This window comes from Balaenoptera borealis (assembly GCF_965194805.1).
Source record: "Balaenoptera borealis genome assembly, chromosome: 8".
In the NCBI taxonomy this organism is placed as follows: Eukaryota; Metazoa; Chordata; class Mammalia; order Artiodactyla; family Balaenopteridae; genus Balaenoptera; species Balaenoptera borealis.
In genome coordinates this window covers 95,437,167-95,456,534 of record NC_138865.1, presented here as the reverse complement: position 1 = coordinate 95,456,534, position 19,368 = coordinate 95,437,167, and the positions used below count along the sequence as shown (strand labels likewise).

Here is a 19,368-nt window from a genome sequence, read left to right as displayed (position 1 = left end):
AAGTCATGAAATACAGTATCTTAGCCTAATTAAAAGATTTCATTACAAATTATTTATTCTTTATACCACCAAGGATTAGTCTCAAAAATTCAAATTATACATGATACTGTACACACCTTAATTTCATAAATGAGCAAATAAAGCCAAGCCAGTATGTCTCTTTAGATGATAACATGGGGAAAAAATGATTGCAGAACAAATTCGGTCAAGTCTAGCTGTACAGCAGCAGTTCATGGTTTGTCAAAATGGTACAGGTGCCATCAGTTAAACCCATGTACAGACAGGCACGCCTTTAATACTTTCAATTTGTTTACCTACACCTGGAACATTCGAAGAATTACTGTATATTAAATTTGTATGTGCATTCAGTTAGTAAATGCTTGGTATATACATATTTACGAAAAGTCAAAGATGTATGTGACACAGTCAGTCCAAAGAGTCAAAATGAATTGTAAAAGAATTCTTTTTCTAAAGTGCTTAAGGCAATTCCTTCATTTCTTTATCCAGTTTACTAAAACTGCTTTGGGATTCAACTGCTAAAAGAGAAAGGCAATACTAAATGTACGTTTTTATAAAACATAATTTTTTTCACACCTGTGATAACATACATTACCGTCAACCTCTCATGCATTTCTTTTACGGAAAGCAATCATGTTTGACCTGTCAAAACGAAGAGTAAAAAAAAAACAATAAAGAATATTTGAAAAGGTATACCAACTTTCCATAATGTCTTCAATAGAGCGCAAAAAATCTCAATATTTTTTAATTCAAATGTCAAAGAGAATGTTATATACTGTGTGTCAAGTTAATAGTTACCTTAATTTGAGACTATGTAAATAGGCACTACAGTTAGATTATTTTCTAGTTTGAAAATAAGGGTGGCAAACTTCCTCCAGTTTAACTTAACACAAATAAACGTAAATCAATTAAGCTAAAACCCCACACATTTTGTTCTTTTTTTTTAGAGACTTTTAAGAAGAAGCACAGTAAGAGGAAAACCTCAGATTCTTATTCTGAAGTATAATAGTATTACTTCAAATGAATTTTCCAAATGAATATTAGAAAATTTTATATGAAGGGTTTCAAATGATGGCATGAGCACAGGAAGAATAATATGCACTCCTCCAGCCCCTGATTAGTATTTCCTTTTCCTCATGCCCCTGCAATAGAAGCCCCTTACCAGTATAACATAATGGTCTCTGGTTTAAATATCAGTTGACACTGCATGGGGAATGGAGCAAGAGCATGCTTAGAGGAAGAAGGCACTTAAAATTAAAGAGAGGATACAATTATATAGACGTAACAGTAAAAGTTTTTAATACAAGAACTTCTGCCTTTTTCTGTGTCATTTTGTTAAAATATACGTAACTGTTCACAAAAAGCAGTTCACATAAAGCTCCACCACTAACTTACTGCTTTCAGGTTTAACTCTATGAAAAAGAATTATAACTTCCTGTTTCCCTAGGTCCTGGAATGACCCTGCTGTAGGGACAGCCAAAAATTTCTTTCAAAATCTCTAGCAGAAACAAAAACCAAAATTACATTTATTTGGAGAATCAAAAGAATATCTATTGACAATGTCATTCTCTAAACTTCATTATAGTCTTTAAAATATGTCATCAGACAATGGTATCGATATGAATGTCCTCTGAAAAAATAATACCCAGTTCAAATGAAATTCCTCATTTAGATTTGTTTTACAATGAACAAAACATCCTATCAGTAAACTTTAAGAGAGATCAAGCTGTTCCTATTCCACAGGGCTTTCTGTAGAAAGCAATTCAAATGTAATAAGCAGCCACGGTCACTTCTAGGGAGGTTGTCATAACACAATATACTTAAAATGTGAACGAAAGAAAGTCAACATGAGAAAGTAAAAGTTTCAAAAATTAAGGAATATACAAATCCAGACCTCTTTAAAATACTCAAGGGATTCTTAAATACTGTAATTACAACTTTCAGTTTGGCTCAAAGGACTTGTTACAAATTTTAATCAACTTTAAAAATATAAATACTCTGCTCAATAACCATGGGTGCTACTCTTTGTTTAACACATTTTCCCTAAGTTTGGTAAGATTACTCTATGTTGATTTTTGGAAGAATTACAACCCTTTAGAAAGCAAATGAATGTAGCAAAAAGATTGAGAGAAAAACCACCTCTGAATAGTTATATCTGAAAAACTCATGTGCCAAATAAGTCAGAGATTTGCAGTTTTTCAAAACAGTTGTTTAAACCATTCCATCTTATTAAAAAGCAGATTTAAGTGACTTCAGTAAAGAATAGTTTTAGGCACCTCCCTCTATAACCTATTCCTCGTAGATAAAACTTGAATAGGTAGCTTTCTCTACTTACTATATAGCTTTAATAAACTTTCATCTTCCTAGAAATGTTAAAAATCAGTTATTACCAAATTCAAGTGGGAATTTACCAAAGGTAACTATTAAAGGTAGTATTAAACTAGACAAAAAATCAGAAAATATAAAGCTTTAAAAAATCTTACCCATCATCCAAAACGATGGAAAGAAAAGTCTAATTAAACAGGGTAACATATAAAGAATATCCCTTTGCAGCAGGTAAAAAACTGAAATTTGGGTGATTTTAAGCTATTTTGTCTAGAAACTCTTCCTATCCACTCTCTTTTTTGAGTTATAACCATAAGAGAAATATCACAATATTTGGAAAAGAGAAAATGATATTCAATCCAGTCAATAAACAAAAGAGGATAATTTAGCAAACCTCAGCTTGTTTATAAAAGGGGAAAAATAAACTGTTGTAAGAAAACCTTTCTAGCACCCCCAATTATTTCCATTTTTAGAAAACCACGGAGGACTGTACAGTTTTCAAGCTTCAGTGTAAGAACTAAATAGCAGGTAGTAATGACATTAAAAAAGAGAAAGTACAGAGGAAAGAAGACAAGATTTAAATGTTTTTCCCTCAGGTCCTAGGGCTACCATATGTAACTAAACATATTAGAAGAACCAAAGTAATCCAAGAAACACAAAAATGAGTTTCTACGTAACTACTTAAACACTGCCTTTTTTTCCCATTTACTCTTCAAAACGTCAGCTTCTTGCTCGATGTCTGCTTGCTTCCCTGATATTGCTCAGCAGGTTCCTGTGAATGCTTCGTACTAGATGCTTGATGCTAACAGATTCCACACCTTAAAGCAGAATGTAGCAAACCTGATTTCCACCACTCATAAATTTCTGTGATTAGTAACTGCACAGAAAAGGCCACCCAATCAAAAAGGGGTGAGGGAAGGTAAACATATTCTGAACAGGCATTACTGAGTAATATTGTTTAGGCTGCTAGCCGAACCAGTCATTCCATTTTCACTTTTCTGAAGTGTTCTCACAGCACTTGGAACCTGCATCCCAGTATTCAAAGAAAGTCCACCGCACCAAACCTAAGAAAGGCCAAAAACAAAGCTTCAGTCAGATTTCAAATCAAATGAAAACTTAAATGATCCTTATATTTCCATTTGAAAGGCAAAATGCCACATAAGTGAACATCATCAAATTCCAAACTGATAACTTTCGTATGTGAACTGAGGGGAAGTGGAAAGGCTAACTCAAGAGTCTTCTAGAACCAAAGAAGTCTTTTAGACTTTCCAAGAGACCAAAGGAAGTCTTTATGACAGCAGAACCCACTGGAGCTGCACACAAGAAAGGGAAGTAAGGGCTGTAGAAATTTAGAGACTAAATTGGATTAATCTAGGCAAAAGACATTATCATTATTGATGCTAATGTTCACAACCAAGAGAAGTGCACAAAGAGTCAACTTCTTTACCCCAGTTACTGCTTTAGATTTTGATAACGAGGTGTGGCCTGACACTATAGGAATCTAACACCCCTCTGTTAACAGAGTAATTCCATGAGTTTCTTCCCTAGCTTGTTAACAATAAGAACTCTTTTATAATTCTTTAAGGTTGTCAGAGAAAAATGCAAATGGCAATATCCAGATACACTTGCCATATTCTATTATCATAAATGTGAATGAGTTTATGAAAGATGAAACTGCTTCACTTGTGAACAGAGCAGCTGTCATTCAGTAAAGTAAACTATAACTTATTTGGAATAGAGTCAAGAGAATTAAAATGTGAAAATATGAATCATTTAAACTATCATCAACTGCCATTTATGTAGCAGACATAAGCATAAATCGAGGGAGAGTCTAGAAATTTTTTAAGTATTCCCAACTTCAACTATATCCTAAAGTATTCAATATTTACTAAGTATAGTATAGTTACAAAGAATTTGCTGACCTGTGAAATGTATAACTATATAATTAACATTCTAAAATATTAATGACAGAAGGTAATGATAACTCTTAAAATACAAAACAATACAAAAACATGGGACTTCCCTGGCGGTCCAGTGGTTAGGACTCTGTGCTTCCAGCGCAGGGGGCATGGGTTCGATCCCTGGTCGGGGAACTAAGATCCCGCATGCCATGTGGCATGGCCAAAAAACAAAAAAACAATATGGCACAAATGAACCTATCTACGAAACAGGAACAGACTCACAGACATAAAGAACAGACTTGTGGTTGCTGTTCTTTATGTCTGAGGGATGGGGGTAGGGGAGGGATGGACTGGGAGTTTGGGGTTAGTAGATGCAAACTATTATATATAGAATGGATAAACAACAAGATCCTACTGTACAGCACAGGGAACTATATTCAATATCCTGGGATAAGCCATAATGGAAAATAATATAAAAAAGAATGTATAGGGGAATTCCCTGGCAGTCCAATGGTTAGGATTTGGCACTTTCACTGCCGAGGCCTGGGTTCAATCCCTGGTTGGTGAACTAAGATCCCGCAAGCTGTGTGGCAAAAACAAAAAAGAATGTATATATGTGTATACCTGACTCATTTTGCTGTACAGCAGAAATTAATACAACATTGTAAATCAACTATACTTCAATAAAAAATAAATTAAAAAATACAAAAGCAACTGATTACAAAACTACTATCTTCTTTATTGAAAATTATTTGATTTAAAAAAATATTTACTCAAAATATCTAGCACAAAGGTGGAAGGGAAAATCAATGGAGAAAGGTTAGTCTTTTTCAGTAAGTGGCACTGGAACATGTGGGCATTCATATGCAAAAAGGGATAGGGAGAGTGGGAGGGAGACCCAAGAGGGAGGAGATATGGGGATATATGTATAGGTATAGCCGATTCACTTTGTTATAAAGCAGAAACTAACACACCATTGTAAAGCAATTATACTCCAATAAAGATGTTAAAAAAAATAGATCTCAAACCATACTCTATACCATATATAAAAGTTAACTCAAAATGGATCCCAGACCTAAATGTAAAACCTAAAATTATAAAACTACAAGGAGAAAACAAAAGAAAATATCTTTGTGGCCTTGAGTTGGGCAAAGCATGATCCATAAAAGAAAAAAAATCGATAAACTAGACTTAATCAAAATGAAAAACTTCTCTTTGAAATGTCAAGAAAATGGAAAAAAATCAGAGACTGGGAGAAAATATTTGCAAAACATTTATTTGATAAAGGATTTATCCAGAATACATAAAGATATCTTAAAACTCACTAATAAGAAAACAAGTAACCCAATTTTTAAAAATGAGCAAAAGATTTTAAGATACTTCACCAAAGAAATTATACAAATGGCAAATAAGCACATGAAAAAAGCATCTTATGACATTCACTAATGTAATTATAGTTTCATCATTTGGAATGAAAAAACAACGAATAAACTCACTACGTACTTTCCTGAGATAGATTCAAATTAAACATGAAATCTACCCTTTTAAAAAGCATATCTGAGACTTAGGGGAAAAATAACTTTGAATTCCACATGGTAAAAATATTGTCCTTGAGTGACCAATTTGGAAAAACAGCCAAAAATAAATCATATGCAGAAGTTAAAAAGAAAATAACCTTTCCAATATCCCTAAGTATTGTACTACAAACAATAACTTTATTCACTAATCATTTTTACTTTTTAAGGGAAATCTAGGAGTCTTGGTTATTAGCAGTCTTTTAAACTTATTTTATGACTTTAGGGTATCTAGGGTAAATAATCATTATCAATTGTGAGATTTAAAAGTACTGTATTTTAAACCCACATATAACCTGAATACTTTATCCTTACAGTTTAGGCGTTACAGTTGGGGGTGATTGTGGAAGAACACACATATAAACACTCCACCAAGTCTGCAATGGAAATATACCATCCTGATCTGCAGAAGCAGCCCCCAAATTAAGGAAACTTCTAGCCAGAATAATGATGATCTTAACTGGATTGCAGAACTCCCCACAGTGGCCTAATCTTATAGGGAAATGCAACAGATAAAGGAATTAGGAGAAGCAGTAATATTTCTTAATAAAAATATAAATTCAAAACCAAGTTTCATTTTGTGTGGAGAATCATGACTTTTTCTGAAATTGAGTAGTCCTGAAATTATATACGTGTATATAGACATACACATACTCAGTCTACCACACATAGATAGTCATCTAATATTTTACAAAGATTATACTGCAGTGGAAAAAGGATGATCTCAGTAAATGGTCCTGGAATAAGCAGCTATCCATATGGAATTAAAGGATATATTTCAACCCTAACATCATACCAAACATATCATTTCTATATTGTACTTGCATTATAAATGCAGTCTATGTCTAAATGTATAAGGAAAATTTTGCTTTTAGAAGAAAGCACAGTATTTTCATGACCTGGGAATGAATAAAAATTTTTTAGACTGAACACAAAAAGTGCTAACCATAAATGAAAAAAATGATAAACTGAGCAACATTAAAATTAACAACTTTTGTTCATCAAAAGACACCAATAAGAGAGGGGAAAGGAAAGCCAGAGTGGAAAAGATAACTGCAATACATATTTCTATAGTCTTGAGTCTTTTGCCAGATATAACTCCAAAACAATCAGTAAGAAAGAGGAAGAAAACCCAACAGAAATACAGGCAAAAGACTTGAGCAAGCATTTCACAAAAGAATACATCCAAACAGTCAATAAACATATTAAAAGGTGTTCAACAGCACTAATCACCAAGGAAATGCACATGAAAACCACAATGTAATGTATCATACGCATTAGAAGGACAAAAATTTTTAAAAAGACAATACCAAGTGTTGATAAAGATGTGGAGGAATTCAAACTCTCATATACTGCTGGTGGTAAATTAGTATAACCAACGTCTTTGGAAAACTCTACTACAGTTGGTTACACACATTCCATATGATCTAGCAACCTCAATTCTAATTATATACCCATTGGAAATACATATACATATCTACCAAGAGACATTAAGAAGAATATTTATAGAAGTTCTATTTGTAAATGTCTCCAATGGGAAACCACCCAAGTATCCAACTAAATTAGAATGGGTAAATAAATTATGATATAGTCATATAATGGAAAACTATACATATACATACAATCGAAAACTACGTGAACTACCACCACACAGAAAAACATGGATAAATCTCACAAACATAATATTGAGCCAAAAAGATACTGTATGATTCCATTTATACAAAGTTGAAAAGAAGGCAAATGAATTTATGGTATTAAAACTCAAGACAGTAACCACTTTGGAGGAGAGCCATTAGGGGCTGGAAATGGGCACAATCCTCCATTTCTTAACCTAGATGCTGGTTACAAAAATGAGTGCGGTCCTATGAATGTGGATCAAACTACACGCTTATGATTTGCAGACTTTTGTGTCTTAACACTTATTGCAATAAAATATACCAAAAATATACAGACAAACACAGATTTGGGAGAGGTGGACTGGGGAAAGGGAGAGGAATATAAAGAAAAAATAAGATATTGTGCTTCCCCAAATATACAGCATAGATTGTTCTCCTTAAAGTTGCCAAACCAAATAAAATATAAATTACGTACTAACCATGAAACCAGGTAGTACTGGCTGAGTAAATTTTGTCTTAAAGGAATACAACAACTGTTTTGAGTTTGCATCATAGAAAGAAAGTTGACCTAAAAGGAAGGAGAAAAAAAACGTCTGATTTATTATTGAAAAAACTTATAATATCTAATTAAGTCTAACATAAAATCATGCATAAAAGTAATAACCAAATGTACATTTTGGCATTAATTTTTTTGTCACTATGAGGACTGGACTTAGTAATTCTCACTTGCAAATCAGTAGTAAACATGATTAAGAAAAAGCCCAAATCCAGTTTTCTTTCCCTGGTTTTCAAGATCTCCATAGTGCTTGCATAATCTGGCACTATTCTACTTACTCAACTATAGACTATTTATTTTATTATTATTTAACAAATGGCTTCCTTAGCCCAGTAAAAGCCATGGTTATTTCTTCCTCATTTTTATTATATAATCAGCCTTTCCACCCAAATCCTATCACCATTTAAAGGTTTACTCTATGAAACTTTGTCTTCTAACTACTTGAAGCCATGCTTATACCTGAGTTTCTGAAATCATGGTATAGTTATCACTGCTTCAGCTTTGTTAATTTTTAAAATCTCCTCACAGTCCGTCTTTCAACAATGATCATGCAACTAAATCACTCTTTCTGACCACCTAACTGTCCAACCTGATGGCATCCTCACAACTGTTATCACTTCTTCAAACTCTTCTCTCATGACTATTCTCTTGGTTTGTTTCCTAATCCTGAGGATATCTTCTGTCTCTTTTTCTCCTATTCTAAATGTAGATGCTTAAAGCCAGAAACAGGGGCATCAACAGTGGGTAGACTCCCAGGGAGGAAACAGATCACCTCATTGCTCTTTCAAACCCATCTTTCTAGATGCTTCTCACTTAATCTCTCTGAGCCTCAGTTTCCTCATTTGTTACATGAGATTAATAATTCTGACCTTTTAGGATAGTTATAAGGATTAAGTGAGAACAATATGCAAAAGGAGCTTAAATCCATACCCAACATGTAATATGGACAACTATTTCTATTAGTGGGAACTCTTAGTGATGCTATCAAAATAATCATATCTTAATTAAAAAAACATAAATGTAGATGCTTGTCCAGGCTCTTTCTCTCTACAATGCTCCCACTGCTACCACTAAACAGAGAAGAAGAGAAAAGAAACTAATATCTATGCCTACTATTAAAGAACTGGGTGATTTATACACATTACCTCAAAATATCAAGCAACCTATATACAGTCACAAAGTTAGTACACAGCAGAGCAATAATGCTTAACTGTCCTGTGCAATATTAAGTGGCCATTCTGTGATGCCATCTCTAATATTTAGCTTCAACTAAATAATGCCACATGGCTGTCCTGCTGGCATCTCATCTTTCCCCAGGACTCTACGCTCCCTATCCTGTTGATGATACTATCACCCTCTTGGTCACACTGGATGGAACCTCAGTCATCTTCAGTTCTTGTCTCTCTCCCCCCAAACCATATTTAGTTATCAAGTCCTGTGAATTCTACTTTCACACCATCAAATTCATTCTTCTTGATTCCTCACTGCTCAGATCCCTCTTACCACTAATCACTCAACAAATACTTATTAAGGGCTCACTATGTGAAGCACTTGCCAAGCAATAAGGACATAATACTTAACAAAACAGACATGGTCCTGTCTATATTGCTTAAAGACCACCTCCTTGAAAAGTCTTCCCCTATCAATGTTTGCAGTCTCTTCCACATTTAACCATTTACTCTCTAACATTTCTAAAACTATATTACAATCATATGACTACAGTTTTCTAAAATGAACAGAAGCCCCCCCACCAACTACTAAAAAAAGACTAGCCTATTATTATTTTTCAAGGCCCTCAGAATCTGATCCCATCCTACATTACAATTTCTTCCTATACCCTATGCTCTAGGTTAACAATTATACTTCTTACTACTATCTTTAAGGAACCACCAAGTATGGGAAAAGAGAAGATAAGCAAACGCTATCTTGGTAGTTGGAAAAGAAAAAAAAAATGTATGCCAATAAATTTACTAGTTATCCTGAGGAAAATATTTATCTGATTCAAAAGGAGTAAATAAAAAAGATGCAGCAAAACTGACATGTCATCACTATCACTAAAAATAAATCAAACCAAAATCAATTTGTTTACTTTTTTGTTTGAGTAACCAGGTTGATGCCTCATGGAATCATCTGGACACAATGTTAACTAAAACGGTAAAATTTGGTTTTATTAGCTCTAAGTGTCAACTTGGAGAGAAGCATTTAGGGAATTACTTTTGTTCCCTAGTTCAACAGTACCTCATCTTCAAAAGTTTTATAAATATTTAGATGACAGTAGAGAAGATACTTATCAAATACCTAACTCAAAAAGCTTAAAGAAATTTTGCCAAAAAAAACCCCACCAAGTTAATTTTTAGATGATCTTAACAGGAGGGAAAGATTGGCCAAATCTATTAAGATGAAACTTAAGGACGAATATAATATTCTTCATTTGAGTTATAAACAACAAAAAAACACCCTTATACTGACAATATCAGAGAAAAAAGATAATCTGACAGAACTCCATGGAAAAAGATCTAGTGGATTAGGTGGCTACAAGCTCAATATTGAGCTACAGTGCTGTTAAGTCATATTACTAGAAATTATGCTGCCAAATCACTAACCTATGATGGTCAGAAGTTGTGTGTTCTACTTTGAGAACCAATCTTTAAAATATATATAGACATAGCATACAACCATAGGAGATAATAAGGGGTTTGGAAAAATTAAATTATAAAAGGAACAGCTAATGGTATAGGGAATGTACAGTCTGGAAAAACAGGGCAAGAGAAGCAATGTTAGTAGTTTTTAAACAAATAAGGATTATACAGTAAGTCCCCTACATACAAATGAGTTCCATTCTGAGAGTGCATTCATAAGTCCAATTTGTTCCTAAGTCCAACAAAATTAGCCTAGGTACCAAACTAACACAATTGGCTATATAATACTGTACTGTAACAGGTTTATAATACTTTTCACACAAATAATACATAAAAAACAAACACAAAAATAAAGAAAACATTTAAAATCTTACAGTACAGTACCTTGAAAAGTACAGTTGTACAGTACAACAGCTGGCATACAGGGGGTGGCATCAAGTGAACAGGCAAGAAGAGTTACTGACTGGAAGAGGGAGAGGAGGTGGGAGATGGCAGAGCTGAAGGATCGTCAGCAATAGGAGATGGAGGGCAAGCTGCAATTTCACTCAGGCCTGACGTTGATGGCACAGGTCCTGGTTCCTTGCTGGATTCAATTCTATCTACCCTCTTGAAAAAACAATCCAGTGATGTCTGGGTAGTAGCTCTTTTTTTCTCGTTATAGATGACACGGTAGCACTGGATTGCATTCTGAATGGCTGCTGCAACCTTTGTATACCGTCTACATTCCGGTCCTGTGACTCAAAAACTAACAGTGCCTCTTCGAATAAAGAAAATCCCCTTGCCACTTCCTGCGTCATGAATCTCTTCAGTTCTTCAGTTACTTCTTCTTCCTCTTGTCTCTTCATCCTTTCTCTGGGCCTCCAATTCCATCAGGTCTTCATTAGTAAGCTCCTCATGTTGCACAGCAAGGAATTCAATGAAGTCGTCCTCTTGCAGATCTAGCTCCAGCTACTCGCTGAGGGTCACTAAGTTGCTGAAGACCTCTTTGGACTCCTCATCCACCTTCTCAAATCCATGAAAATCGTGAACACACTGTGGGCAAAGGTTCTTCCAAACCCCAGTCATGGTGACGGCCAAAAAAGTCCGTATTTTTTATGACCTTGTAGATGTTACAGTCCTTCCAAAATTGCTGCAAGGTTGTCCCTGATCCATCACTTGCCTTTACTGCCTGATGAAAAGTGTGATGTAAATAATATTTCTTGAAAGTTGGTATAACTCCCTGGTCCATAGGTTGGATGAACAACATAGTATTTGGTGGCAGATGCACTACTTTGAGGTTGGGATGAAAGTTGTCCATGAATAGGGGGTGGCCCAGAGCACTGTCAAGCGGCAAAAGAATGTTGAATGGGATGTCCTTCGCCAAGCAATATTTCTCTCCCTCCGGGATAAAGTGGTGGGAAAACCAGTCCTGGAAAATGGTCTGTGTAACTCAGGCTTTGGGGTTACTCTTCCACAAAACAGGAAGAGAGCCCTTGGCTATGTGTTTAAGGGTTCTTGGGTTCTCTCAATGATAAAACTAAGAGAGGCTTCAGCTTCATATCGCCGGAAGCATTGCCTCAAAACAACAGAGTTGGCCTATTCTTTGCTGCTTTACAGCCTGACATCACCTTTTCCTCCTTACTGATGTAACTTCAGTCTGGCATCCTCTTCCAGTACAGTCCTGTCTCACCCACATTAAAAACCTGCTTGGGTAAATACACGCTTTCATCAACAATTTCTCGAAGCGTTTCAGAAAATTCCCGAGCAGCTACCATATCTGCACTCGCTGCCTCGCCACTTACTTCTATGTTGTGAAGGTTGGCGCTAGCCTTGAACCAATGAAACCAGCCACGGCTGGCATTAAAAGGTGTGCCCTCTGATTCTTCGCCATGTTTCTTCTTCAAGTCTTCATGATGGCTTTTAGCTTTTTCTTGAATCAGCATTAAGCTGAGCGGGACTCGACGCTGATGCTGATCCTGCATCCGCACACTGAGAAGTTTCTCCATCTCCTCCATCACTTTTCCACGCTTCTTCGATATTATTGTCGACATCTTCGGCACAACAGACTTCACATGTCCGATCTTGTCCTTGTTCTTTAGAACTGTGCTGATGGTTGAACGATTCGTGTTATAAGAATGAGCGATGTCTACCATCTTTTCACCTTGCTCCACTCTCTCAATTATTTTCACTTTTGTTTCCATCCTTATCACTTGGCTCTTCTCAGTAGCACCAGCTACATCACCGCTGCTTTTAGGCTTGCTTCCTGACATCCTGGGCTTGAAATAAAGATACCGTACTACTGTACCCTATACAGTACCGTACAGTAGAGTACACAAAAGCACAACCACTTGTAGAGGACGTATACACGTGACAATGTACGCTAGACACTTGAACTAACTTACATGATTGGACATGTGAACGCACATTCACATCTTTGAGAGTTCACAACTTGAAGGTTCATATGTAGGGGACTTACTGTAATGTAAGTATGAATTAGGGAACATAATTCTGTGTTTCTTCAGATGACAAAATTTAAGAGCAAAAGTCTCAGAAGTTACTGAGAAGACAAAGTGAGTTGATTTAAGAAAAACCTTCTAACCAAGTGTTTTCCTATAGCGAAACAGGCTGCCTTCTAAGACAATTAGCTTCACATAGAAAAGTTCAAGCATAGGAGTGGAAACTACTTGCAGATATAATGTAATAAGGATTTTACACTATGTGGCAAATGGATTGGGTAATTTCTAAGGTCTACTCCAACTCAAAAAATCTGACTCTACCACTCTTAACAAGTAATAAAACAAGGTAAAGGAGGAATTAAAACGGGCATAAGAAATTTTAAGGCTCAAGACTAAAATTAGCAAAATATTTTTTTCAGACTTACTTAGTATATTATAGATGAGTGCTTTTGCAGGCCTGCAAGCAGAATCGCGTGCCCTTTCAGTCAATTACAGGGCTGAAATTATGTTTGTGATCAAATCCTAGAAGGTCAAAATACCCTTACCACAATACTTATGGAAATTCTGTAGAGATGATTACTAATGAAAAGTACTGAAATACAAGCAACGATAACGAAATAACTTAGGAGAAAATCAGTAAACTTACCCCCATCAAAATCACAAAATACACCTATTCTTTCAGGAACAGTAACATCCAAGGCTTTGACTTTATTATTATGCTTTGCTGCAAATGTGTTTTGTAGCCAGTTGTTGACATGGATACACCAACTAGTGTTTGTCTTTCCTAATTGGTCAAATTTCCCCAAAGTCTTGTATGCTACTCCCACACTGTAGGATTTACAATCCTTCTGGGCCTTGACCTCCCAATAATGTTGTCCACTTTCAATAGCAGTGTCTCCTACAAAAGATCAGAAGGTAAATTTGACTCTTACCTCTTCCTTATGAGTCACAGTTTTATCTATATGTTGTCCCACAAAGTGGCACAAAATATCTGATTCAGGAGAAAAATCATGCTAACACACAGACACTAAATGCAGAGTATCTGCTATAATGACTTGTACATTTACTGCTAATTTTTCTGAATATAAAAGGCTTCAGAACTTCTCTTCCTTACTATCCCCTCAAGAGTTATAAATGTGGAGCACTATGTAAACTGAAGCAGAATTTAAAACATATCAATAAAAAGACAATTTGAAAACCCACCAAAGTAATTAAGCTTCAAGAGGGAGAAACTTTGGCAACGATTCATTCAATACATAGGCAGCCACTCCACCGCTGAGTGGAAAGTCCACCAATGTGCCTATGATGCCTTTAATCTGAGATAATGAGGAACTATTATGTTTATCCTTTAATCTGAGATAATGAACAACTATTATGTTTATCCTACCCAGCACTGTATATGATTCCCCAGTAAAACGATCTCTGCTGCCTCTTACTGCTGGTGGCCTGGAGCCTATGGATGTCCGTTTAGGGGATGGTGTACCACTTCTAGATAAACAGGAACAAAAAGAAAAACAAATATTCTATGTTGCACATGTTTCACAAACTAAAATTACAAATCAAGAAATGAACCTTTCTAAAGATTTCTAATCACACTGCACAAATAGCAACATTTAATTTTATCTGAATTATTTATTATTAAACAGATTTGTCAATTATAACACTTAAATGTAAGAAGTCATCAACATAAAGCATGCTAAAAACACTAATACCATGCAGACTGAGCAAGGCTTGTACAAAGAACACACAGTTGAAATAGGAGACAATACAAAAAGGGAAAAAAAGAACTCAAGGGAAAAAAAAGAACTCAAGAAAGATAATTGATTATAGCTTACATTTCTTGCAGTTAAATTTAAATGAAAAGCAAGTCTTATTTTGGTAGGAGAAATACTTTACAATACTTGTTATTATCCTGTGCATGGATTTGGGTAATTGCTATTTTTCTTTTTAAGACTTATTATAATCAAAACTAAATAACCTTTTTTATAAGCAGTAGGTATTGGGTTGGCCAAAAGTTTCGTGCAGCTTTTTTCCATAAGATGGCTCTACTAGCGCTTAGTTGTCTTTAACTTCATTCGAAACAGTTTTGTTAGACTGTATTGTGACAGCTATCATATCAGTGTGCATTTAAAAAAAAAACTTATCAAAATCGGTGAATTTTTGTGTAGTCATTTTAATATTGAAGATGGAAGAAAAAAAGCAACATTTTCAGCATATTATGCTTTATTATTTCAAGAAAGATAAAAACGCAAAAAAAGATTTGTGCAGTGTATGGAGAAGGTGCTGTGACTGATCAAACATGTCAAAAGTGGTTTGCAAAGTTTCATGCTGGAGATTTCTCACTGGATAATGTGCCACGGTTGGGTAGGCCAGTTGAAGTTGATAGCAATCAAATCGAGACATTAATTGAGAACAATCAACGACATGGGAGGTAGCCGACATACTCAAAATATCCAAATCAAGCACTGAAAATCATTTGCATGAGCTCGGTTATGTTAATCGCTTTGATGTTTGGGTTCCACATAAGTTAAGTGAAAAAAACTTTCTTGACCATATTTCTGCATGCGATTCTCCACTGAAACGTAATGATAACGTTTCATTTTTTAAACAAATTGTGATGGGCAATTAAAAGTGGATACTGTTCAATAATGTGGAACGGAAGAGATCATGGGGCAAGTGAAATGAACCACCACCAACCACACCACAGGCCAGTCTTCATCCAAAGAGGGTGATGTTGTGTATATGGTGGGATTGGAAGGGAGTTCTCTGTGATGAGCTCCTTCCAGAAAACCAAACAATTAATTCCAACAAGTACTGCTCCCAGTTAGACCAACTGAAAGCAGCACTCGATGAAAAGCATCTGGAATTAGTCAACAGAAAATGCATAATCCTCCATAAGGATAACGCAAGACTACATGTTTCTCTGATGACCAGGCAAAAACTGTTACAGCTTGGCTGGAAAGTTCTGATTCATCCACTGTATTAACCAGACATTGCACCTTTGGATTTCCATTTATTTCGGTCTTTACAAAATTCTCTTAACGGAAAAAATGTCAATTCCCTGGAAGACTGTAAAAGGCACCTGGAACAGTTCTTTGCTCAAAAAGATAAAAAGTTTTAGGAAGATGGAATTATGACACTGCCTGAAAAATGGCAGAAGGTAGTGGAACAAAATGGTGACTACGTTGTTCAATAAAGTTCTGGGCGAAAATGAAAAATAGGTATTTTATTTTTACTTAAATACTGAAAGAAATTTTTGGCCAACCCAATATTTTTGTTCTGTATCTTTTCTTCTTAAAAAGAAAAATAGCAATTACCCAAATCCAGGCACAGGATAATATCAAGTATTATAAAGCATTTCTTCCACTAAAATGGACAAGATGCAACCTGACCTCCCTTTATCAAATTATATGATATGGTAAACTGGACAGTATTAAGGCCTCTCACTAACTCCCCAAAGCTCAAAATAGATCAAATCCCAAAGATGTTTAAAAAAATAACATTTCAATTATATCAAATCACTGCATTCATAAAACAAAAAAAATTTGTAACTTACCAGTAGTAAAGAAATAAAGGGAAAGCATGGCAAAAAGAAAAACAGATGTAACTACTAAGAATGGCAGCTTAAATTTCAGAGAAAAATTAAATAAGGAGGTGTCTTCCTTTGCAGCATTCTAGACTTCCAACCCTAAGTACATTTTTGCAAGAAGTACAACAGCTGTTATTGTCTTAAAGCGGCGGTCCCCAACCTTTTTGGCATCAGGGACCGGTTTCGTGGAAGACAATTTTTCCATGGACCGGGGGCGGGATGGTTCAGGTGGTAAGGCGAGCAACAGGGAGCGATGGGGAGCTGCAGATGAAGCTTCGCTTGTTCACCTGCCGCTCACCTCCTGCTGTGCGCCCCCCCTCCCAGGATGACCGTTATAGGTCATGGCCAGGCCCGGGGCTTGGGGACCCCCTGTCTTAAAGCAAACGTGATCCCATCCTTTAAAGACACCTCAGTCACTCAACTATCTGAATTAAGGCTCTTTGTTACCTCTACTCTGGATTGTTTTACCAGCTTCCCAGATGATCTCTCTGCTACCCAATTCATTTGTTCACTGTTACGAGATAAACCTAACTGATTCTCCTACTTTAAAATCTTCAAGCACTTTCTTACTGCCTACAAACGACTTAGCTTGGCTTTTCAGGTTCTTCTTGATTTGGGCCCACTCTGCTTTTCCAGCCTTCTCACCTCTGGAGAGCACTATCCAGCTAAATATAGTCACTCAAGTGTTCCTTAAACTCAGGCAATCTGCTTCAGTGCCTTTTCCTTTCCTTGCTCCTCTCACTGCAAGTCCAAACGCTACACATTCTTCCACTTATTTGAGAACCAACCTAAATATCATTTCACTAATGAAGGTTTCCCAGATCCTACCAGGCTAAATAACTTTTCTGAAGAGTCCAGCTCCAGGCCAAAATCCTAGTATGATCTTTCAGGCCCAACAAGCAATTATAAATGCTTGCCTTCTCTACCCCAGACTTGGTGCAGAGCTAGTTCACTGCAGTTTCTAGAAGCAGTTGCAATACCCCCTGCAACCCCATGCTCATATGCATGTCTGCATTCCTAGATTGGGCACCTGTATTCAGAGGCCCCCTTACAGCAGGGGGCCCCCAGCTGAGACCCTTTCCAGCTGCCTCTTCAGAGACCTCCTTAAAGAGGGCAGGGGTCAGGAAGCAGTCTGAAGACACTTTTCTCCACTCTGTCTCAATACTTTTCTACTCCTAACCTTTCCCCCTCTCTCATTTCCTTGGCCTCAGGTCCATAAAACAATCGGAGAAGCCTTTTGCTTGGGCCTTCCTGGCCAGTGAGATGATCCTCAGATATTCACCATCTGCCATCTGCTCTCATTTACCTAACCCTCACCCTGAGCCATTCTGTTGTGAAAAGTGGAACTCTGGGGGAGCTAACACCCTTTCCTTTGTGGCCTCTTGCTTATACTATCACAGTAAGTGCATGAAGTCTTGATTGTTACTTTCAGTTTGGCTTATTGTCCTAACTGACCACTTCAACATGTGGCAGCGCAGGAAATCTTTCTTCCTCTAAACTCCCTGATTCACACATACTATTACACATAATCTCTATCTTGTATTATTGTTATTTATATAGAGAGATATATCTCATCTACATAAATTAGGGCAAATTCCTTGAAGGCAGGGACAGTGTTTATCCCTATAAACTCCAAAACATCCAGCTGACATCCTGCAGTGAACAAATATTTATGGAAAGAATAAATGTATATAACATTCCAGAAGTAGCCTACATAATAAAATACTCTTAAAAGGAGGGAAGAGAGAGAGAGAAATAACATGATGAAATTCTACATATAAGTAGTCTAAAAATCTCCAAATGACCAAATGAAACTTCACTGATCCTATTAAATCCAGCAGCACTTTACAATTTATAATATACTAACTATGAAATCATTTTCACCAATAATAAGCAAATAAACTAGAAAAAAGAAAAGATAATTTTGAAAACAGAACACATTCTGTTTCTGGGAAAGATATGGAGTATCTTCAAATTAGCACATTATTACTTGTGCAATTTGAAGTGATTCATCTTTCTGGCACTGTCCTAATAACTTCAGTAATGACCTTTATTTTTTATCCTTGATGCTTCTGAAACTGCATGATTATTATAAAACATAGGACACTTCAAACCTGCCTCATGTCAAATATATATAAATGCAAAGCTGTAATGTTAGATATATTGAATACAGCACAACAAGAAAGGTGCCAAGTATAAGTAAATGCAGAAAAAATCAGATAAAGGAAAATAATTCAAGAAAGACTTTAAAGCAGAGCTTATTGTTTTGTTATTGTATACAATATAATCCAAATAATACACAGCACATTATAATGCTGTAAATTCAAAACATAAGCCACCAATACAGACAGTCTACACAGACCAATATTTTAGCTTATGAAGGCTGCTGCAATGGCTTCTGCTTATTGGTTAAAGAAAAATGTAAGTTATTCAGCCAAGCTAGATATACTAAGTCCTAGAACTATACAGACATAGATCATCACCTTGTATGTCTCTTCAGTGAAGTAACATGGGCACTGTCAGATAAAAATAGGCAACTGTTAAGAGACTGCTTTACAACTTAAATTTAACAGTTTATAATAAAATTAGATCAAAAGCCTGCTGAGGAATTTCTTTTGATTCACTGTTTAACTCACAGTGATTACCTTATTTTAGTTTGAGCAAAATTTATCTCTGTTTAAAGAGGCCCCCATACTTTGAGACTATCTAAATAAG

At 35.8% G+C, this 19,368-nt stretch overlaps 1 protein-coding gene across 7 annotated transcripts in view; it reads right to left on the bottom strand.

The window, feature by feature from the left end:
* Nucleotides 1-1,515: 1,515 nt before the first annotated feature.
* FSD1L (fibronectin type III and SPRY domain containing 1 like) overlaps nucleotides 1,516-19,368 on the bottom strand; it is a 73,120-nt gene continuing 55,267 nt past the window's right edge. For 2 of the 7 annotated variants that reach the window (XM_082404048.1, XM_082404043.1), the window contains exons 10-14: nucleotides 19,137-19,169; nucleotides 14,452-14,552; nucleotides 13,711-13,962; nucleotides 7,914-8,002; nucleotides 1,516-3,407 (exon numbers count right to left, since the gene is read on the bottom strand). In XM_082404048.1, the coding sequence (XP_082260174.1) occupies nucleotides 3,285-3,407; nucleotides 7,914-8,002; nucleotides 13,711-13,962; nucleotides 14,452-14,552; nucleotides 19,137-19,169 (598 nt within the window). In that variant the 3' untranslated portion in view covers nucleotides 1,516-3,284. Of the gene's footprint in view, nucleotides 3,408-7,913; nucleotides 8,003-13,489; nucleotides 13,963-14,451; nucleotides 14,553-19,136; nucleotides 19,170-19,368 lie in introns of those variants that run through there. The other 5 variants (XM_082404046.1, XM_082404044.1, XM_082404045.1 and 2 more) reach the window with 5 other exon arrangements.